At 40.7% G+C, this 24853-nt stretch overlaps 1 protein-coding gene across 2 annotated transcripts; it reads left to right on the top strand.

The window, feature by feature from the left end:
• The first annotated feature begins 9877 nt into the window (after positions 1–9877).
• lsr (lipolysis stimulated lipoprotein receptor) lies at positions 9878–20158 on the top strand. Of its 2 annotated transcripts, XM_058648673.1 has the most exons (11): positions 9878–10089; positions 12516–12845; positions 13441–13560; positions 13913–13969; positions 15452–15598; positions 16263–16463; positions 16604–16660; positions 17896–18012; positions 18128–18425; positions 18782–19259; positions 19507–20158. In XM_058648673.1, exons 1-11 carry the CDS (start codon positions 10050–10052, stop codon positions 19540–19542), a joined length of 1881 nt encoding a protein of 626 aa, XP_058504656.1. In that variant the 5' UTR covers positions 9878–10049; the 3' UTR covers positions 19543–20158. The 2 variants fall into 2 exon arrangements, with proteins under 2 accessions (XP_058504656.1, XP_058504657.1); XM_058648674.1 differs by lacking the exon at positions 13913–13969 and having other exon boundaries at positions 9879–10089.
• The last annotated feature ends 4695 nt before the right edge of the window (positions 20159–24853 follow it).

The raw sequence follows: 24853 nt of genomic DNA, 5'->3' as shown, positions 1-24853 counted from the left end.
AACTTTGCCAATCCTGGTCCGATCTGAACCAAACTTGCAAGGATTGATGACAGTCCGGCCCTGAACACGTCTATATGAAAATATTCATTTTGAAATACAGCGCCCCCTGGTGACAGCAGACAGAATTACATTTATAGTTTTTGATGCTGCTCCAACAGGGATTGTTGTATCCACTTGAAACTTAGTATGTGGGACCCCAGACCCTTCCTCAACATGTCCGTAAAAGGTCACCTCCCTACAGGAAGTAGAACGCCCGAAACAGGAAGTAAAGTCTTACATAGTCCGATTGACACGAAACTAGATATGTGAGTTATGGGACCTTCCCTGAATATGTTTACGGAGACGCCGTTGACCGAACAGGAAGTCGGCCATTTTAAACAGGAAGTGCCTTCTAACTTTGCCGTACATTGTCCGATTTGCACAAAACCTTATATGTGACACCAGGGACCTGTCCTGAGCATGTCTGTAAAAGGTCACCTCCCTACAGGAAGTGGAACGCCCGTAACAGGAAGTAAAGTCTTACATTGTCCGATTGACACAAAACTAGATATGTGAGTTACGGGACCTTCCCTGAACATGTTTCCACAGACGAACAGGAAGTTGGCCATTTTAAACAGGAAGTGCCCTCTAACTTTGCCGTATGTTGTCCGATTTGCACAAAACCTTATATGTGACACAAGGGACCTGTCCTGAGCATGTCTGCAAAAGATGACCTCCCAACAGGAAGTGGAATGCCAGAAACAGGAAGTAACCTCTAAGATTGTCTGATCTAAACAAAACTTGATATGTAAGACAAGGGAACTTCCCTGAACAAGTTTACGGACGCGCATTTGACCGAACACGAAGTCGGCCATTTTAAACAGGAAGTGCCCTATAACTTTGCCATACGTTGCCCGATCCCCCCCGAAATTTGGATCGACATGCGCGGGGACGCCGCTGAAAATAACTAGTACTGAAAATAACTAGTACTGAAAATAACTAGTACCGCGCGCGGTGAATGAACGGGTGAGAGCGCGAGGCACGCGGGGAGCCGTGGCACACGGCGACCCGCGTGGGTCGGCTCGAACCCGTTCAGAACCGCGCGCGGTACTAGTTATTTTTATTAGGGTTCGAGCAACAAGGTTGCAAGAACCCTCTTGAAACTGGAAGGATTATTATTATTATTATTATTATTCTTATTATTCCTTAAAGTAAATCGCCTTTTTGAGGCCTTTCCCACACCCCAAAACTCACAGATTTTTGTGACTGCATCAATCGTGGTGTAAATTTACGTCTGAAAAAGGTTCGGGGAATGTGCGTCAAAAATTGAATGTGGGAGGGGCCAATAAGTGCGGCGCCACCTGTCCAAATTCACCATGACCAACACAATTATCGCACATGCCCGAAATTCGGTACACATGTGTAGAAGGTCGGGATGAAGAAAAAATTACATTATGACCATGATCCAAACCCAACAGGAAATCCGCCATCTTGGGTTGATTGGCCATTTTTTGGCGATTTTGGCGAATTCGCAGCAATGGTATGTGAACTAACTCCTCCTAGAGTTTTCGTGCGATCACCTTCAAACTTGGTGAGGTCCCTGTGGACCAGTTGAGGAGCTCACGGTATCAAAAGTTTTTTCAAATGTCGCACGGCGCACGAGATAGGGGGCGGCAAAGTTCGTGATGATTCTGATGTTTCGCATCAGAAAAACAAAACTCTTATAACTTTGCGATGGAAGGTCCGATCTGAACCAAACTTGCTACCATTGATGATGGGCCATGGCTGAAGACGTCTATGAAAAAACGGTGAAGTTTGAAAACAGCGCCTCCTTGTGGTGAAAGAAAATACACAAAAAAAAAGTTTTTTTACAATTTCGGGAATAACTTTTACACAGATAATCGTATCGCACTCAAAATTGGTGACAACAGTCAAAACACATGGTAGATGATGCGTGATCAATATGACGACAAATCGTTTAACGGTGTTGCCATGGCAATGACGCAAAGTCGGATTTTTGGGACAAAAAATCAAACTGCTACAACTTCGTGAATCCTGGTCCGATCTGAACCAAACTTGCTAGGATTGATGATAGTCCGGCCCTAAAGACGTCTATATGAAAATATTAAATTTCGAAAACAGCGCCCCCTGGTGACAGCAGACAATATGACAGCTTGTATTTCAATTATCTCCTCCTAGAGCTTTTGTGCGATCACCTTCAAACTTGGTGAGATCAATGTGGACGAGTTGAGCATCAAAAGTTATCAAAAGCTTTTTAAAATATTGTATGGCGTACGAGATAGGGGGCGCCAAAATTGGAGATAATAATAATTTTTCATAACAGACAATGAAACTCTTATAACTTCGCGATGGAAGGTCTGATCCCAACCAAACTTGCTATAGTTGATGATGGTTAGTTGCTGAAGACGACTATGTTGCTGAAACGGTACATTTTGAAAACAGCGCCTCCTGGTGGTGGTAGAAAATTCTAAAAAAACAAACTGTTACAACTTTGCCAATCCTGGTCCGATCTGAACCAAACTTGCAAGGATTGATGACAGTCCGGCCCTGAACACGTCTATATGAAAATATTCATTTTCAAATACAGCGCCCCCTGGTGACAGCAGACAGAATTACATTTATAGTTTTTGATGCTGCTCCAACAGGGATTGTTGTATCCACTTGAAACTTAGTATGTGGGACCCCAGACCCTTCCTCAACATGTCCGTAAAAGGTCACCTCCCTACAGGAAGTGGAACGCCCGAAACAGGAAGTAAAGTCTTACATTGTCCGATTGACACGAAACTAGATATGTGAGTTTCTGGACCTTCCCTGAACATGTTTACGGAGACGAACAGGAAGTCGGCCATTTTAAACAGGAAGTGCCCTCTAACTTTGCCGTACATTGTCCGATTTGCACAAAACCTTATATGTGACACCAGGGACCTGTCCTGAGCATGTCCGTAAAAGGTCACCTCCCTACAGGAAGTGGAAGGCCCGAAACAGGAAGTAAAGTCTTACATTGTCCGATTGACACGAAACTGGATATGTGAGTTACGGGACCTTCCCTGAACACGTTTACGGAGACGAACAGGAAGTTGGCCATTTTAAACAGGAAGTGCCCTCTAACTTTGCCGTACATTGTCCGATTTGCACGAAACCTTTTATGTGACACCAGGGACCTGTCCTGAGCATGTCTGCAAGAGATGACCTCCCAACAGGAAGTGGAATGCCCGAAACAGGAAGTAAACTCTAAGATTATCCGATCTGCACAAAACTTGATATGTAAGACAAGGGAAGTTCCCTGAACACGTTTACGTACACGCACTTGACCGAACAGGAAGTCTGCCATTTTAAACAGGAAGTGCCCTATAACTTTGCCATACTTTGCCCAATCCCCCTTGAAATTTGGAACGACATGCGCGGGGACGCCGCTGAAAATAACTAGTACTGAAAATAACTAGTACTGAAAATAACTAGTACCGCGCGCGGTGAATGAACGGGTGAGAGCGCGAGGCACGCGGGGAGCCGTGGCACACGGCGACCCGCGTGGGTCGGCTCGAACCCGTTCAGAACCGCGCGCGGTACTAGTTATTTTTATTATTATTATTCTTATTATTCCTTAAAGTAAATCGCCTTTTTGAGGCCTTTCCCATACCCCAAAACTCACAGATTTTTGTGACCGCATCAATCGTGGTGTAAATTTACGTCTGAAAAAGGTTTGGGGAATGTGCGTCGAAAATTGAATGTGGGAGGGGCCAATAAGTGCGGCGCCACCTGTCCAAATTCACCATGACCAACACAATTATCGCACATGCCCGAAATTCGGTACACATGTGTAGTGGGTCAGGATGAAGAAAAAATTACATTATGACCATGATCCAAACCCAACAGGAAATCCGCCATCTTGGGTTGATTGGCCATTTTTTGGCGATTTTGGCGAATTCGCAGCAATGGTATTTGAACTAACTCCTCCTAGAGTTTTCGTGCGATCACCTTCAAACTTGGTGAGGTCCCTGTGGACCAGTTGAGGAGCTCACGGTATCAAAAAAAATTTCAAATGTCGCACGGCGCACGAGATAGGGGGCGGCAAAGTTCGTGATGATTCTGATGTTTCGCATCAGAAAAAAAAAACTCTTATAACTTTGCGATGGAAGGTCCGATCCGAACCAAACTTGCTACCATTGATGATGGGCCATGGCTGAAGACGTCTATGAAAAAACGGTGAAGTTTGAAAACAGCGCCTCCTTGTGGTGAAAGAAAATACACCAAAAAAAAGTTTTTTTACGATTTCGGGAATAACTTTTACACAGATAATCGTACCGCACTGAAAATTGGTGACAACAGTCAAAACACATGGTAGATGATGCGTGATCAATATGACGACAAATCGTTTAACGGTGTTGCCATGGCAACGACGCAAAGTCGGATTTTTGGGACAAAAAATCAAACTGCTACAACTTCGTGAATCCTGGTCCGATCTGAACCAAACTTGCTAGGATTGATGATAGTCCGGCCCTAAAGACGTCTATATGAAAATATTCAATTTCGAAAACAGCGCCCCCTGGTGACAGCAGACAATATGACAGCTTGTATTTCAATTATCTCCTCCTAGAGCTTTTGTGCGATCACCTTCAAACTTGGTGAGATCAATGTGGACGAGTTGAGCATCAAAAGTTATCAAAAGCTTTTTAAAATATTGTATGGCGTACGAGATAGGGGGCGCCAAAATCGGAGATAATAATAATTTTTCATAACAGACAATGAAACTCTTATAACTTCGCGATGGAAGGTCTGATCCCAACCAAACTTGCTATAGTTGATGATGGTTAGTTGCTGAAGACGACTATGTTGCTGAAACGGTACATTTTGAAAACAGCGCCTCCTGGTGGTGGTAGAAAATTCTAAAAAAACAAACTGTTACAACTTTGCCAATCCTGGTCCGATCTGAACCAAACTTGCAAGGATTGATGACAGTCCGGCCCTGAACACGTCTATATGAAAATATTCATTTTCAAATACAGCGCCCCCTGGTGACAGCAGACAGAATTACATTTATAGTTTTTGATGCTGCTCCAACAGGGATTGTTGTATCCACTTGAAACTTAGTATGTGGGACCCCAGACCCTTCCTCAACATGTCCGTAAAAGGTCACCTCCCTACAGGAAGTGGAACGCCCGAAACAGGAAGTAAAGTCTTACATTGTCCGATTGACACGAAACTAGATATGTGAGTTACTGGACCTTCCCTGAACATGTTTCCGGAGACGCCGTTGACCGAACAGGAAGTCGGCCATTTTAAACAGGAAGTGCCCTCTAACTTTGCCGTACGTTGTCCGATCTGCACAAAACCTTATATGTGACACCAGGGACCTGTCCTGAGCATGTCCGTAAAAGGTCACCTCCCTACAGGAAGTGGAACGCCCGAAACAGGAAGTAAAGTCTTACATTGTCCGATTTGAACAAAACTTGATATGTAAGACAAGGGAACTTCCCTGAACACGTTTACGGAGACGAACAGGAAGTTGGCGATTTTAAACAGGAAGTGCCCTCTAACTTTGCCGTACGTTGTCCGATTTGCACGAAACCTTTTATGTGACACCAGGGACCTGTCCTGAGCATGTCTGCAAGAGATGACCTCCCAACAGGAAGTGGAATGCCCGAAACAGGAAGTAAACTCTAAGATTATCCGATCTGCACAAAACTTGATATGTAAGACAAGGGAAGTTCCCTGAACACGTTTACGTACACGCACTTAACCGAACAGGAAGTCTGCCATTTTAAACAGGAAGTGCCCTATAACTTTGTCATACGTTGCCCAATCCCCCTCGAAATTTGGAACGACATGCGCAGGGACGCCGCTGAAAATAACTAGTACTGAAAATAACTAGTACTGAAAATAACTAGTACCGCGCGCGGTGAATGAACGGGTGAGAGCGCGAGGCACGCGGGGAGCCGTGGCACACGGCGACCCGCGTGGGTCGGCTCGAACCCGTTCAGAACCGCGCGCGGTACTAGTTATTTTCAGTACTAGTTATTCTTATTATTCCTTAAAGTAAATCGCCTTTTTGAGGCCTTTCCCATACCCCAAAACTCACAGATTTTTGTGACCGCATCAATCCTGGTGTAAATTTACGTCTGAAAAAGGTTCGGGGAATGTGCGTCGAAAATTGAATGTGGGAGGGGCCAAAACGTGCGAAGCGACCTGTCCAAATTCACCATGACCAACACAATTATCGCACATGCCCGAAATTCGGTACACATGTGTAGTGGGTCAGGATGAAGAAAAAATTACATTATGACCATGATCCAAACCCAACAGGAAATCCGCCATCTTGGGTTGATTGGCCATTTTTTGGCGATTTTGGCGAATTCGCAGCAATGGTATTTGAACTAACTCCTCCTAGAGTTTTCGTGCGATCACCTTCAAACTTGGTGAGGTCCCTGTGGACCAGTTGAGGAGCTCACGGTATCAAAAGTTTTTTCAAATGTCACATGGCGCACGAGATAGGGGGCGGCAAAGTTCGTGATGATTCTGATGTTTCGCATCAGAAAAACAAAACTCTTATAACTTTGCGATGGAAGGTCCGATCCGAACCAAACTTGCTACCATTGATGATGGGCCATGGCTGAAGACGTCTATGAAAAAACGGTGAAGTTTGAAAACAGCGCCTTCTTGTGGTGAAAGAAAATACACACAAAAAAAGTTTTTTTACGATTTCGGGAATAACTTTTACACAGATAATCGTACCGCACTGAAAATTGGTGACAACAGTCAAAACACATGGTAGATGATGCGTGATCAATATGACGACAAATCGTTTAACGGTGTTGCCATGGCAACAACGCAAAGTCGGATTTTTGGGACAAAAAATCAAACTGCTACAACTTCGTGAATCCTGGTCCGATCTGAACCAAACTTGCTAGGATTGATGATAGTCCGGCCCTGAAGACGTCTATATGAAAATATTATATTTCGAAAACAGCGCCCCCTGGTGACAGTAGACAATATGACAGCTTGTATTTCAATTATCTCCTCCTAGAGCTTTTGTGCGATCACCTTCAAACTTGGTGAGATCAATGTGGACGAGTTGAGCATCAAAAGTTATCAAAAGCTTTTTAAAATATTGTATGGCGTACGAGATAGGGGGCGCCAAAATTGGAGATAATAATAATTTTTCATAACAGACAATGAAACTCTTATAACTTCGCGATGGAAGGTCTGATCCCAACCAAACTTGCTATAGTTGATGATGGTTAGTTGCTGAACACGACTATGTTGCTGAAACGGTACATTTTGAAAACAGCACCTCCTGGTGGTGGTAGAAAATTCTAAAAAAACAAACTGTTACAACTTTGCCAATCCTGGTCCGATCTGAACCAAACTTGCAAGGATTGATGACAGTCCGGCCCTGAACACATCTATATGAAAATATTCATTTTCAAATACAGCGCCCCCTGGTGACAGCAGACAGAATTACATTTATAGTTTTTGATGCTGCTCCAACAGGGATTGTTGTATCCACTTGAAACTTAGTATGTGGGACCCCAGACCATTCCTCAACATGTCCGTAAAAGGTCACCTCCCTACAGGAAGTGGAACGCCCGAAACAGGAAGTAAAGTCTTACATTGTCCGATTGACACGAAACTAGATATGTGAGTTACTGGACCTTCCCTGAACATGTTTACGGAGACGCCGTTGACCGAACAGGAAGTCGGCCATTTTAAACAGGAAGTGCCCTCTAACTTTGCCGTACGTTGTCCGATCTGCACGAAACCTTATATGTGACACCAGGGACCTGTCCTGAGCATGTCTGCAAAAGATGACCTCCCAACAGGAAGTGGAATGCCCGAAACAGGAAGTAAACTCTAAGATTGTCCGATCTGAACAAAACTTGATATGTAAGACAAGGGAACTTCCCTGAACACGTTTACGGACGCGCATTTGACCGAACAGGAAGTGGGCCATTTTAAACAGGAAGTGCCCTATAACTTTGCCATACGTTGCCCGATCCCCCCCGAAATTTGGATCGTCATGCGCGGGGACGCCGCTGAAAATAACTAGTACTGAAAATAACTAGTACCGCGCGCGGTGAATGAACGGGTGAGAGCGCGAGGCACGCGGGGAGCCGTGGCACACGGCGACCCGCGTGGGTCGGCTCGAACCCGTTCAGAACCGCGCGCGGTACTAGTTATTTTCATTATCTTTGTGTCCCTGCATCTGTACAGTGTAGTAATGTGTCCTCAAACATACAACAGTGTCCTCATACAACCACACTTAACAAAGAAGGAAAGAAATCCCACTTCATCCTCTGTTATTTTATTTCATTTTTATGTTACTTTTCACGAGTCTTTTATCCAATTTTATTTTTATTCTCGTTAAAATCCCATTGTCTTGCATTTTATATTTTATTAAGTTTTTCTACCCCAAATTTTCATTTTTTCCCCCAGCTTTAGAAACAAAGGTCACCAACCAAACTTTTATATACATTTAAACATTCATTCCATTCTGTTGTCATCAGTGCACCAGAATATTTGAGGGGATTGGGAATTCATGTCATTCATTGATGATTATTATGATTATGATTCTCAATTTCACCTAAACTGTATCATTTGCATTACAGTTATATTGTTGTTGTTGTTGTTGTTGTTGTTTACTTGCTTAGTGTTTAATTGAGTCAATTATTTGTGTTTATGGAATTATGGTGGTCTCATCATGGGTTTTGAGGTTTTTAGGTGAAGGCACCTTGCCATCTAGTGGTCAGTTGAGGTAGTGCTAACAATACAATTGTCATTGTCCAAACATACACCACTGAATTAGAAGACTATTGATTTAAGTGCATTTATTACCATTAACTTTAAAACTGTTCCCTTACATTTTACCTATACACCAAACTATCTTGTTTAAATTTGTGCCGGACTTAGTTTTAAATCACTCATTATTTTTAATCATTGCAGCCCTAAAATAATAGATGATAAATATCAAATGTCGTGTCATGTATGGAGGTTATGTTTTTGTTTTGTTAGTCTCTCTGTTTATTTCCCTCAAAGAGAGATAAAGCACATGTTTGAGTGGTGATTCTTAACTTTCTGCCACAGACGTGAACATACAGGAAGTTACATATTCGGGGAGAAATGCACTTTTTATCATGTTGCCTCTGTACACCACCACGATGAATTTTAAATGAAACAATTAAGATTGATTGATTAAAGTGCGGACTCTCAACTTCTCAGCTTTTTTTGGATTGAACCTTTGAGAAAACATATGTTTTTTTGTTCAATCCAAAAATATCTAAGAGCAGAACTGATGCATTTCTCAGTATCTGAATCATTTCATTTACAATAATTACTCATTACTCACGTATTGAATACAGTAGTTTGATTTTGATTAATCGAAACAAATACTTGTAAATCTTAAATCTTATAATACAGCCATTAAATGTTAAATGTTTCAACAACACTCGCTCTGATTGGTTAGCTGTGAATCCGTCGACTGTAAACATGTTGTCTTTCAGACATAAGTACAGAGCAGATATTGTCTCAGTTTATCAGCAGCAGTAGTTTTATTTCTGTGTAGAACCCTCTGTACTACTGACCTAAGAAAACACCTGCAGCACACACAAGCGAAAAAGGTTGAACATTAACAGTTTATCTGTGTTCGGATTGTACCAATGAAAGGGTGACACACTCTTTCACCTGTGTGAAAATACTGGGACACAATAAAAGCAACAATAACAAGGATGTTACCATGTGCTCTTTATTGTTATTATCTCACCATCACTATGTCACTGAAGTCATTTCAAATCATTTCCAATGAAAAAAGGGAGGAAACCTCCACCCAGAACAACCCGTGAATTTCGTAACCTGTGTGTGCGCGTGAACCTGCGGCTGCTCCTCGTCCCCTCCCCCACTCACAGTGCACAGAGACACAAGATGGAGGCCACTTTACCTGGCTGAAGAAAAGTGCGCGTGTTTAAATTTAATATTACGCGCGAGCTGAAGCTTTTGCTCACGTGTACGATAAAGTGATAGAAGTAGTTTCGTTGACAATCGTTGATAATTGGATTACAATGTTTTGGACTCTAATATTCGTCGCCTTAGTGGCAACAGGTAAGTTCACCTTTTTTTCTCTGGGTGGGTCCTCTTCCGCTAACAGCTAGCTCACAACACCGTTTCGTTTTTCAGTGATTTTGACACACTTTGTTCCTTTACTCACACTTTGTTCCTTTACACACAGTTTGTTCCTTTACTCACACTTTGTTCCTTTACACACAGTTTGTTCCTTTACACACAGTTTGTTCCTTTACACACAGTTTGTTCCTTTACTCACACTTTGTTCCTTTACACAGTTGGTGTTCAGCATAAAGACAAAGTGAAATATACGATAATGTACAAACTACTGTTTTCTATTTATGCAACTAACTGGAAAACAAAGCAATAATCCGTACAAAGATAACTACTTCTTTATTGTAGAGAAAGTTACCAGTTATATTACTGAATATATTAAACGCTGGTGACATTTTGTAACTATTGAATCTATAAGATACAGGTGTGGTGACATATGCAGTTTACATGAGTAGCATAGTCACTTTACATCGTATATAAGTAGATACATCACACAGACATAAGTTATGTCAGATCAAATGAAACATTCAACAGTTAAAAAATGAATAACAGACTTTAAAATGCAAAATACAGATAAAGATGACTGAGGTGATAGTGGGTGGATGGTCGCGTGGGGGAGGCTAGTCTGAATAATTGAGTTTAAAAAAAAAAAAAATGCTTAAAATACTTTAACGCAATAAATCATAATGAAAGCACTTAAGATATGTTTATGGAATTTTCCAGTAAAGAATTGTGTTTAAAAATAATCCAGTGTTTTACCAGAGTTTTTGATTTTAATGTTATTCATTTTCAAATATCAAACGAAACCTGGTGTGTAGAAACCACACTTCCTGTCCATTCTGTAATCCTGTGTAAGGTGTTGTATGTAAGAGCACACAACGTCACACGTGAGCATTAAAACATTATTGGAAACAAAACATTTAGTTTTTGTTTGAACGTTTTCTAAAGAATCTCAATTTGATAGACTGTAAAATCCGATGTAAACACTATAAGCCTGGCTCTGATGACTCATGACACCCACTCGAGAGGTGGTGGAGAAATGTGTTTTGCTGTGTACCACACCCTAGTGGTGTTGTTGACAAATTATTTATGTTTTACTCATTTAAGAAAATGACAAATCCCTTGACTAACAATGATAATGTATAAAGATCCATTTATTAATCCTATATTAATTCTTTATTATCCCCATGGTAGTAGTTTTCCACCCACTGAATCAAGTGCAGACAATAATAATAGTTAATAGCAGCATTAATATGCTGTGCTTATAAAGTAACAGATACAACAATACAAATAAAGAGCATAGACAATTAAAATGTTCAACAATTCATAAATTCATAATCAAGTGTTTTGACAATTGATAAATCTGTTTGCGTCGTAATTAAAACTAGTCCTCTGATTTTTTTTTTAAGCTTCTTAATGTAAATGTTTTCAGATTTCTTTGCTCCATTAAACAAAGACATCATAAAATGTATTAATTTTTGTGACCAAAACAAGACATCAATCATTCCATCTGACACTTTAGATCAAGCAACATATTGATTAATGTAAAAAATTGACATGCAATATCAACAGTTTAAAAAAAAAAGACAGAATATAAATATACACAGTGCTTCACAAATTTATTAGACCACCTGTGATAACAACTAGAAAACAAATATTTTAGAAATCTAAAAATGTTATTCTATCCATCCATTCTATCATTACTTTTGATTGTCTCTATTGTTGTTGCATTTGTCACTTCATTCAATTTGTTTTTTTAATCATTTATTTGTTTAAGTTTTATATTTTATTTTCAAAATAAAATGATCATTCTATTGCCTGTTTATTTGTTTATTTGTTTTTTTTATCACCTAGTTCAGAGCTTAGAAATAGCCTTTACTGCTTTGTTGCTGCCTGAAGTGATACCTGGTTGGTGATAAAATCATTTATAACTTAATAAAAGAAGTTGTTTTTTTGTTTGTTTTTTCATCATTTATGCGACACTGAACTGCACCTAGTGTTTATTTAATGAGGATGTGGTTGCCTTTTGGACACAGGCCCTTTTGACAATTACCATTAATAGTACAATAATGGCCATCTGCAGTAGGTCCAGTAGGGATGGGACCACATCGTTCTAAAGCGTCATCAATAAGTTGAGTTTCATTACTTTGATCATTGTGAATAGGAAAGAATCTTTTGTTTCACCTGACTTGATGGTGCTTGGTTTAGTCCTTATCCTCCTCCTAAGTGCAAAGTTTACAGTTTACAGCTTTGCAGTCATTCTACGACATCACAGGTTATAATTAACATATTAAGTAAATATCTCTATTATTTTCACTTAATAATGGTTCTGTCTTGTTTGTTCTTGATAAAGTGATGTCAGTGTTTACAATTTCAAATGCCTAATCTCCGGTGTTTTCATTTCCTTGTAGAGTCCACCATGGCCATCTCGGTCCAGTGCCCTTCCAAGCGGTACATTGTAATCCTCTTCCAGCCGGTCACACTCACCTGTAACTTCCAAACTACTGCCAGTCAGCCGCCTGTTATCACATGGAGGTACAAATCATATTGTCGAGACCCGATCCAGGCCGCACTGAATCCCAGCAGTGCAGAGAACATCCTGTCCCAGAACAACCCCAATTATGACCCTAACATCGAGTGTGCTGACAGCCAGAGGACAGTGCGCATTGTGGCCTCCAAGCAAAGCAATGCTGTTACTTTGGGTACAGAGTACCAGGGCCGCAAGATCAGCATCATAAACAGTGAGTTCAACACTCTAATCTCTTGACTTGTCTTTATGTTACTAAACTGCATTTTAGTGAAAAACTGTCGGTGCTTCCTCCTGTTGTCAGGTCCACTTCTCCCACTGTGCAATAATTACTGGTGTAATATCCTTTCATTTTATACCAACCTGCCTTAAATGTGTTTTAAACCTGCCCCCGTTTCTGTTTCTCTTTCGTACGATAAGATTTGTATGTTTGGTTGTGAAGCACAGGGGCCTAATAAACGTCTCCCCTGTGCTTTCTGACCATGATCCATAAGCTAAGCAGGAAAGCTTATAGAGACACATCAGCAGTCCAGCAGCATCCTCTCTGCCTCTACTGAGCGTCTGCCCCAACAACAACAACAACAACTCCATTACACTGCACAGGATAAAGAACTATTCTGAAGCTCCTGTGTCTATGCAGACACATCTCATCTGCCGTTTAAATAACCGCGGATACACTGAGCCAGTGACGCTTGAACCGACGCTTATGAGAAATATTTAGATGTCTTCTCTTTCCTTGTGTTTGAAATGTTAAAAATGACTATGAAGATAATGTTTTGGGTTTGTTCTGTTTTTTTTTTAAAAAACAGATGCAGACCTGAATATTGCACAGACGGCGTGGGGTGACAGCGGTGTCTACGTCTGTTCTGTGGTCTCTGCCCAAGACCTTTCAGGAAACAGTGAAGACTACACAGAGCTAATTGTTCTAGGTAAGTCTGCTTTCAGAGACAAACAGTATGTTGTTGCATAGTGTGTGTGTGTGTGTGTGCGTGTGCCCGTGTGTGTGCGTGTTCTCACTTCAGTTTCCCCTGGTCTTTCACTCCCTCCCTTCACACACATGCATTTACTCTGGAAGGTCTAAAAACAGTTGCGAGCCAAAGTTTTAAAAACTCTTTACCTGACAGTTTTTGCAAGTTACTGAATTAATCTATGGACAGGTGTAAAAAAGTCACTGGACCTGGTTCTGAATAAGTTTTTAGAATCATAATTTATAGGCAGTAAAATTAGACAAGTACAACAGGGGCACTTTAAAGTAATTGTGGCTTTATCTTTCCTTCACAGAGAGAAAGTCAAATACTTCTGACCTCCTGCCTGGCATTGACTTACTGGTTATGGAAGGTAGTACAAGCCCCTTGATATAGTTCAGTCTTATTTGACCTTGGTAATCAGGGAGGAGGAGATGTAGTTGTCAAAGGGTTACTTGAGTTTTTCACTTTTAAATGTACTTGTTTGAGTTACTGACAGTCAGTGCTGATTTTGTCATGCTTGCTGCCAGTAGTGGGGAGTGGCTTGAGGTGTGTGACTGACTGACAGTGTAAACATGGCTGTGAGCAGAGGAAGAAATTAATAATAAAATGTTTGTGACATGAACACCTTTGTTGTGTGTTTGGTAAGATGTGACGTGAATGAAATGTTGAAATCCAGGGTTTTCCACCACTGAGTAAGGTAGCAGGTCTGATGCTACCTGTCTATAGCTTTAGTTACAGTATCTCTTCAGCGCAAGTTGGATTTTGAGGAAGTTTTGCTCCAAATGAGGACAAAGCGTTGTCTGTGTTAACCGCATTACGTCTACGTCCTCATGATGCATGTGGAGAAGTCCTGTGCTTTGCTACACACACACACATCACATATTTTGCACGCCGTGGTTTTCTTTCAACGTTTGTGTTAACAAAACTGACGTTTCCACCTTTGCTTCCGAAGGTTAAGATCGTGACGTTGTTTCCCTCGATCGAGATCATGACACCCCTAGTGATGACGCCACAGATTTTCACTTGTTATCGCTTCACTGATTTCCAGGGTTACAAATACACAAAAGATTATTATATATTATATAAATATCTATTCATTTACCTAACTTCCATGACTTCCATGGTTCTCCTTGTTTTCAATGAACCAGTCCAAATTCTTGTAAGCTGTCACCCAGAGATGTTCTACAGTGGCTGTTTGCAGAACTTAGTTAGTGACAAACTATAGAATGTAGCTGCGCTCCACTTTTGTCCCCTCCCCACGTGTGTTTTTGCCCACATCATCACTGAATTTGATTTTGATCAAATCAACTTATTTTGATTTTTCTTTTGTTTTAGTGACTTTCTTTTGTCTGATATGATTTAAATCTGGTCTCTTTTGATGTTCTTTTCATGAACAAATAAATTAACATTTTATTTTTACTCTCCTGGATCCACAAACTCAGGATTATTTGAAGACCTCTTTCATTTTCAAAAGAAATGTGAGCTAAATTGGTTAAATCGGAATCAGGTTGAAAGTCATCGTATCATGCTTCACTACTAAAAAACAATGCAAACCTTTTTTTTTTATCTTTATTGGAAAATTCAACCGCTAACGTTACCTTAAAAAGTCCAAGTTTCCGCTTAACAACAACTGACAAGAAGTAAAGGCTTGTATTTTAGATGAAGTTTCAAGCTCTGTGCATATTGTCAATTTAAGTAGTTTAACAATGGTAGGCTCCTGTTGTGACCATAGGGCCCAGTAATTAAAGTAAATGTCCATGCATTAGTAACATGTCATTCAACATCCATCCCAGTGTGGTCTCTCTTGATATACAGTAAGTGTATGTGATATTCCCTGTGTTGGTCCACACAGACTGGCTCTTGGTTCTTGTGGTGGTTCTCGGGTTCCTGTTGCTGCTCCTCCTGATTGGGATCTGTTGGTGCCAGTGCTGTCCACATACCTGCTGCTGCTACATCAGCTGCCCCTGCTGCCCTGACCGCTGCTGCTGCCCTCGAGCACGTTAGTATCATTTGTGTTTCCTGGTGTACCGATCCATTTTTTTTTATTTATTTATTTATTTATTTATTTATTTATTTATTTATTTATTTATTTATTTATTTACATTTTTACCAAACCATTTTAGACCTCTTGAATGTCTCTCTTTTTTAATTTAAATAACTCCTAAGAGTAAGAAATGACCAGAAGATGAAATATAATGTCAATTGATGCCTCTAAATTAAAATTAAAATGATGTTATTTGCAGATTTGCAGGTTAATTGTGATTAATCACATCTTTTATCTGAATGTGTAGCCTGGTAAAAAAAAAATAATGTTGGTAGATTTATAACTTTGAATTACATATGGAACTTGTATGCACTTTTATAGAGCTCAAACATCACATGACTTAGGCACCAGTGTCTGTTTCACGCTGTAGGAGTTCACTGAGCTCTGAAAAATGACAGTAGAGTGGACTTTATTCCAGACCTGCAGCATTAAGACATATTCCCTCATTTTACTCTAGAGAATGCTTAAAATAAAATAAAACAAAATAAAACAAAATGAAACAAAATAATCCACTACACATTCCCGGCACAGCACAACTCACAAGGTTCCAAGCATCAGCTCTATAGTGGATGCAGTGTTTTGTTCTTCTCCACTGTAATTGTTTTCCATTATTTCACAGTGTACGAGGCAGGGAAGGCTGTGAAGAAGGGTTTTCCCAATCATTATGCTCCCACTATGTACGCTCCCAGTATGTATGCTCAGCCGGCTTACAGCGGGCAACTCATGAACCAGCCTTCTATGCCCCTCCCTCTACCCAATGGAGTGAGACAACCACCTCCCCCGAATGGCTACAGTCGTGATTATGACGGTGCCAGCTCAGGTGAGAATCACTTACCTTGGGTGGAAACTTGTTTATTACACCTGACAAATCAGTTCTGTTGCAGCACTTGTCAATTTAATTACTTTTAACTGAACTCCCTTAGAATCCTAATTTAAATGTGAATTGTTGTTTCGGTGCAGTTGGACAGGGCTCCCAGGTGCCTTTGCTGCATGACCAAGAAGGTGGAGGAGACCACAGTGAGTAAATAAAAACAAACTTTTATTATGTGGTTGGTGTGAAACAAAAGCTGTTTTGACTTGTTCACAGTGTGATCTGTCATTGGTAAATATCACTGCATTCTATAGATAAAACAAGGTCATCAGAGAGGGCAGACTTTTGAAAAATATGGTGATATTACCTTGTTTGGTAATACTGCCTAGGGCTGGGAGATATACCAGTATTAAGAGTTATACCGCTATATTTTTGAAAGAGAAATGTAGTTGAGACAATATCGCCATACCAGTATTTATATATTATTTTTATGTCGCCTTGCGAATGCTATTTAATAAAGCTGACCGCTTCTCTCTGAGCCTACACGCCTAGTGCAGCTGCTCAGCCACGCCCCTTACATGTACGTACTACGTAGTGTTGTCCCGCCCACGCTACGCACCACAACTGACATTTGAACGAAAGCGTGGCGGACGTGGTGCAGGTGGAGAGTGAGCAGTTGGTGGCTAAGAAAAAGAATAATGACGCTGTTATTTTCCTATATAAAATGTGTACTCTTACTCCGATACATTTTTCTTAACCATTTTCGGCCAGCAGAGAAGGCCCTGCTGGCCCTGACAGTCCACCACTGCTAAAACGTGACTAAAACCACATTTAGAAATGACTAAAATGTCACTAAAACTATCACATATAGAAATGACTAAAATGTGATTAAAACCACATTTAGAAATGACTAAAATGTCACTAAAACTACCACATATAGAAATGACTAAAACGTGACTAAATCCACATTTAGAAATGACTAAAATGTCACTAAAACTATCACATATAGAAATGACTAAAACGTGATTAAAACCACATTTAGAAATGACTAAAATGTCACTAAAACTATCACATATAGAAATGACTAAAATGTGATTAAAACTACCACATATAGAAATGACTAAAACGTGACTAAAACTATCACATATAGAAATGACTAAAACGTGACTAAAACTATCACATATAGAAATGACTAAAACGTGACTAAAACTAATAAGCATCTAGAATGGCTGCCAAAAACAACACTGCTAGCGAGCTAACCTGTTTTGTTAAAAATAACGTTATAATATCGCATATCGCCATTCGAACAAAAAATATCGTGATATCAGTTTTGGTCCGTGTCGCCCAGCCCTGATTCCTCTTATATATATATATATATATATATATATATATATATATATATATATATATATAATATATATATATATAATTTGCTCTCCAGCTCGCAGTGGCTATCGTATCCAGGTCGACCCTGATGGCAATGCCACACGTGCCATTTACTACATGGAGCGGGAGCTGGCTAATCTGGATCCGTCCAGACCTGGGAACTTCAACCGCTGTGAGTAAACAATATGGTCGAGCTGTTCTGTTCACACATGCACCTTTGGATTAAAAGTAATAATACAAGTTGTTTTTTTATTTACCGTCTCTTTGTCCGTCTGTTTCTGCCTCAGCGGATAATGTCAGTGAAGTCACTTCTCTGCACGACAGACCAGACCCTCGTGGCCACGGGGGGCGTTCCCAGCCACCACCTCTGGCCACGCTCTATGACCGGGATGAAGCGATGAGCACCATCAGCAGTGTGTCACAGCAGGGCCGTCACCATGACGACCGCCCGTGGCGCGGCGGAGGCCACATGGGTAATCGTGCACGCGCCCGCTCCATGGACAACCTCGACGACATCGGCCGTCGATATGACAGAGATAACTACTCGCCCCACCGTCGCCCAGATGAGCCTCGAGGAAGGAGAGGGTAATGTTTAAATTATTAAGGTTTTTGTTGATACTAATAATAATACTGCAATACTGAACAATGAGGAACCAATACCTATTAAATACAACTTTTCAGTCCCCATCCCATAATCCTCCACTTCTGTTCACATTTTTTTTTCTCTTTGTTTGGCTAGCGTCGCCTCATGTACTGCATGTGATTCAGAAACTGTGGAGTTTCACCATCAACTGCTCTTTTGTCCAAATAAACAACAGTATTTATGTGTTATTATGGTGACGTTATAATGAATAATGGTATTATTATTGCCACTAACATCCTACCTACTGTACTTTAATATCATTTCAACACTAAAAGTGATGATTTATTTATCTCATCAGGTCAGATGATGAGTGGAGCAGCAGCGCCCGAAGCGGCAATACCCACCACAACGACCGCAGACCGGACAACTCACCCGACAGTCGACGAAGAGGAGAGGGAAGAGCTTACGGTGACCCCCCGGTCAGACGCAGTCACAGCCGCGATGATCTGATGGACATGGAGAGGGTCCGTCGCTACGGCGGCGGCGGCGGCGGCGGCGGCGCCAGGGCCGGACGAGAAGATTACGACGACAGCTTCTTGCGTGAGGCTATAGAGATGAAGAAGATGGGCGAGCAGCAGCGGACTCGCAGCCGCGAGGGCCTGGACAGCACGAGTGACTACTCGGATAGAGGAAGGGCCCCTCGTGGACCCCCGCCGCTTCCTAGGAACCCTCCCTCTGGATACCCTGGTCGCCATGATGACTACCCACCACCGCCACCACCTCCGTACAGTGAAGATGAAAGTGTGTCATCCGCAAAGAGAAGCAACCTCCGTAAGGTCAGTGAAAATACAGTCAACTGCCGATACGTAGATATCTTCATTGATAAATTGTGCATATCTGGATGTTATTTTAGTTAAAAAAAGATTACATAAATACAACATAAATAAAACTAAATAAAGATTAAAGTCAGATTCACTCCATCAGTCACTGTAAGGCTGCTGCTGCTGCCACCTTGTGGTGATGTATAAATGACGACGATGTGATGAATTGCTTGTTTGAAACTTCTCTTTTCTTCTCTTACAGAACGGAGCGGTCAGTAGGGAGAGCCTGGTCGTGTAACCATGACAACCAGACCATTAATGCAGCTTTGATTCTCCTAAAAAAAAGGAAACTGTTAATATTCGTCACACTGGTAATTTGCTGTGCTTCTTTTTATATTCCATGATTTACACAAATGGATGCTCAATGCTAAGATGTACTTTTTTATCGAGGGAGAGGTGCACTTATGAAATGTTTTTTGACTTTTTGTTAATACAAGATTATGGCTGCCGCAAGTGCCTTAGAGTGTACATAATTTTACGTATGAGTATGAAAGTGATAAAGAGATGACGTGTAAAGAGGTTCATACGTGTAAACATTTAAACTGGTTTGAGCCAGATGTAGATTTCGTTGAAGGGGCTTATGGGTTATTTTTATTAAGTTTTTATTATCACAAACCTGTTGCTTTTAGTCATGTTGTAGCAAATATATTGAAACTTTGTGAACAAAATATTCTCAGAAAATGTGTTTTTAATGACTTCAAATTGACTTTTACTCTTCAGTTTTAGAAACTCTTTTGTTTCATGTTTAACCTCCAGTATAATGTTCATCAGGCAGTCGTGTGTTTGTGATATGCAGGTGCCACTGGTGATGAGATGAAATCTTATTTTACAATAAAGGCCTTCCTTTGCCAGGACATGCACTGGATTTGAGTTTATTACCACTAGATGGTGCCAGCATGTCAGTGTGCCATTCAAAGAGACAGACAAGGAAACAGCAGTTCATTCAAACTATTACAGCAGTTAAACAATATTTTACCATGACCACGATATTAGCTGTAAGTTTAGTTTAGTGCAGGATTTGTTTGGGACACACACACACACACGATATGAGAACGGTAGACCACCATTAGATTTGTTTTTGCAATGCTGCAGTGACCACACAGTATAATTATTTTACAGAAAATATGGGAAACGTGTATGCAGTTTTAAAATTCTAATTGTTTCATAAAGATTATATATAATTATATATAAAAGATTTGCTGTGAACGAGGTCTGTTATGTGAGAGTTGAGAGCGACGTTTATTCTCATCATTCTAATCCAAATGGCAACAGTCCCAGAATTTGAGCGACATAGAAATAAGAAAGAGTCTTGAGACGTTTGCACAGTTCTGTACGTTACTGTACATGTAACACTCGGTTATTGAGACACGAAACGCGGCCCATTGGTTGAATTTCTTGAAGGACGTTGAGCTAGTCCAATGAAAGCTGGAGTAGGGGGGGGGGCAGTGAAACTCGGGGGGGAAAAGGCTCGAAATCCTAAAAGTTAATGCAGCAAAATGCACTAAAATTACGGATCGTTTTGCCGCTACAACAAGTTCCATCACTGCAGCGGGAGCAGGGCCGACGGCGTCATCATCATCATTGTCAAGTGCAGAAACAGTCCCATCAAGTGACACGTGCAAGTACCTATTCAGGTGGATTCAGAGGAGGAGGAGGAGGAGGAGGAGGAGGAGACCCACGAGACCCACGAGACCCACCAAGGACAGATTGAGGAGGTGTGTGTGTGAGACTTGGTGTCCTACTTCAAGTTATTTTAGCTTGCCATTAAGTTATAGTTTGCAGGTGTTACAGCTTTCAGTTATTATTATGTAATGTTAGTGAAATGGATGATGAATCATTGTTAGGTTTATGTTCTTGATCTCACTTTTTTTGTCTGTCAAACTTTCTCTTTAAGGCTGCTCTGTCCCCCATGTTCCAGGGATGTTCCAGGGATGTTCCAGGGATGTGTCTTTCATTGGTGTGCGTTCTTCACACGTGTGAGTTACTGTACTGTATACTGTTGTAATGTGTTCTTGCTGACATATAGCCTACTGCTTCTACAGAGTGACTGTAATAAATGCAAGTATCTATTATTGCATTATTTAGAAGAAATGATACTTCTCATTCTCACTGTTGTCTTGATCCACCTGGCCTCTTGTTCTCTCCCCTTATATTTTTCTTTTTCTTTCATTATGAGTTTATGAAATAGTTCTTATTTTAATTCAGTAGCAGATGAATGGAGCATATCTGACCTCACCTGTGCTTTGTGTCTCCCTCAGAGCACCAAGGTCTCAGCATATGTGAGTACAAAATAAGTTATTATCTCTCTGTTAACTGAACTGATCCCTGCTCTCTTTCTTTCCTTTGTCTGTCTCTGCATCTCTCTCTCATTCTCTCTCTTTATTTTATGTATGGCCTTACTGTCTATGATTATGATTATGATTATTTCATTAAACACTGAAAAGACATCTCTCGCAGTGTTTCTTTGACAACCATGTTGCTGTATGTACGCAGACTGATGCAGAACAAACGATGAGTCGGTGTTGTGGACACTGTCCACTGTCTCTCTGCTGAACAATGGGCGAGTAACGTCAAGCAAGAGAGAGCAAATGACGTGATGCCTGAGAAAGTCCAAGATCTCTGTCTCACCAAAGAAAGTGACCGAGATCCTGAGGACAATCACTCGTTTACTCAATAACAGTGGACGCCACGGGTGAAGACGCTATTACAAGGGTTCATCTATATGTTTTCTGTCCAATCTATTTGCAGCCATGTTACAGTTCCCTCCATCTGTCCTCACACTCTCAGAGAGAAAAAGAAAAATATTCTGATTGGAGCAACATAATCTTTAACATTTAATTTAATTTCCTCGAAGAAAAAAAAATTAAGATTGTTCAAACAAATGTTTAGTATTAGATTAGCGAGGTCCTATAACCTGCAGATGTGATGATTGTACATAAACCTGTAAATGCAGTTAATCATGTGGTAAGTGGAACAGAAAAGACTGAATGTGTTTATCTCTTTGCAAATGACTGGCCTTTACGGCTCCTGACAGACAATGAATACATTCTAAGTGTGTTGTTCTTTCACCCGTCTCGGTCCAGCACAGACACAGAACCCCCCTGGATCACCCACATCTCCCCATGCACCACGTCTACGCCGCAGTAATGCAGACGCAGCACGTGTGTTCACATTGTGTGGATTCTAAAGTTTGTTACGAGAACACACTTTGTCTTATGTGACGAAATCCAGTTTGTCGGCCCAATACTCAAATACAGTGATTCCCAAAGACTGGGTTGGGTCCCACAGATGGGTCAGGGAAGATGTCTTTTGGGTCCTCAAACAAATTTGTCTGAAATAATCATTTACTACACGTCTATGTTCTAATTATTCATTTACCAATAAAAGTTCGGCCCAACAAGGCCCCAGCCCGACAAGTACATTTTGATTGACAGCTTTTTAAAAGCCTGAACCCGTTTACAGCGTGACATTATTTAAATGTCCGGCTTCAGAAAGTCTCTTAAAAAGCCCTGTGTGTCCGGTGCCTCCTCAGCATCCACTTTCACATCTGACCGCTCATTTACCGTGCAAGCCTGAACCCGGCCCAGGCCCAGGCCCAGGCCCGTGTAAAATAATAATAATGAATCCCATCGGGTCTCGTTGGGTTCGGGCAAAGATCTGAAGCTCTAGCCAGAACACCTCACCAGGGAGGCATCCAGGAGGCATCCTAACCAGGGGCTTGAGCCACCTCACCTGGCTCCTCTCAATGCGGGGAAGCAGCGGCTCTGATCTCGAGTTGAGGTCAGCAGCACCCAATCCCCACTGTGCACAGTGTCGACGGTGCACTTGCCCCCCCCCCCCCCCCCAAAGTGCCAGATTTTGGACCAGAATCTCCTCAAAACTGTCCAGAAAACATTTTTCATGGCCTCACCCAACTCCTCCCACGCCCAAATCTTTGCTTCAGCGACCCGCCAAAGTGCCATCAGGCTCAGTGGGTTACCACCACGACAGGCACCGGCCACCTTATGACCACAGCTCCGGTCAGCTACCTCAACAATGGAGAGACGAAACGCGGCCCATTTGTATCCTGCCTCGCTCGGGGCGTGGTCGAAGCTCTGTCAGAGGTGGCAGTGAAAAGTCATGTATTGAGGATAGGATAGATTTAATCATTTTAATACATTTATGAGCCTAAACTGGCCCAAAGCCTCTGCCCTGCGAAGCCAAAGCTCACAGTGTTGCCATGGCTTGGTCAAATTGCTCGTAGCAGCAAGTTGAAGAGTTACAACTGCAAGACTAATGCCAAACAAGAAACAGAGACAATAGTGAGAGCAGAGAAAAAGGGATTGTTGTGATTAAAAGACAATTATGTGTGCTCATCTACTTCCCAGTGTTGTGTGGTGACAGGCTCGAGCTGAGCTGAGCTGTTCTGTCCCAGAAGGCCTTGGGAGACAATGGCTCCTGTGTCCACGAACAGGGAGGGGGTGTGTTAACAAGTCTTGAGGCATCACAGCACCATACAATGGTGTGGACACTCCTAATGTTATAACTGGGATCAATAACTTTATCTATTTTTTAATTTTTAATTTTTGCTGTCAAGTCGATGAGTTTCCTGTCACATGCCTAAATATTTACAATCCTAAATGGTCTGTATTCATATAGCATGATCATTCTAGTCTTAATAAACCTGCAAAGAGCTCACACACATTTATACATTTAATCTGTTTCGTGCTTTTTTTCTGTCACACATCGAAGTGCAGATCAGAGTGAGCAGCAACCAAACCAATGACAACTCAGTTTCATTGTGATGAACTTCTAAATCAGATTTCACAATATCATAACTTACAGAGGGAACCAACAGCTTTTATGTCCCAACAGCAGGTTCAAGTGTTTTCTATAGAGTTATGAGCTGTACTGTGTTTATTATTATTAATAATAATAATAATAATAATAATAATAATAATAATAATTATAATGTACACTGTGAAAAACACAGTCAATAACATGTGAATATTATTCTCTTCATTGTTTTGAATGTAAGAACACACTTCCTTTGTGTAAAAAAAATATTTTCATTTGAAAACTTCATCCCATAAAACAATAAAATAATAATAATTAATATTATATCATTCATACGAATGCAGATGGTGTTTTTTTCTAATTTCTCACACTTGGTAACCCTTTGAAGTGAAACTAACATATGGATGGAGTATTAGGGCCAAACTGAAGAAAAAATGGTTTTCTTTTGAGAAAAAAGTTGTAATATTATTCGTAATATTACGAGAATATTGTCGTAATATTATGAGAATGAAGTCATAATATTATGAGAATAAAGTAATAAGAATAAATTCGTAATATTATGAGAATAAAGTTGTAAGAATAAAGTCGGAATATTATGAGAATAAAGTCGAAATATTATGAAAATAAATTCGTAATATTATGAGAATAAAGTCGTAATATTATGAGAATAAAGTCGTTAGAATAAAGTCGTAATATGAGAATAAAGTCGTAATATGAAAATAAATTCGTAATATGAGAATAAAGTCGGAATATTATGAAAATAAATTCGTAAT

Source organism: Solea solea, chromosome 13 (assembly GCF_958295425.1).
Source record: "Solea solea chromosome 13, fSolSol10.1, whole genome shotgun sequence".
Lineage (NCBI taxonomy): Eukaryota > Metazoa > Chordata > Actinopteri > Pleuronectiformes > Soleidae > Solea > Solea solea.
This window is presented reverse-complemented; position numbering and strand designations above follow the sequence as displayed.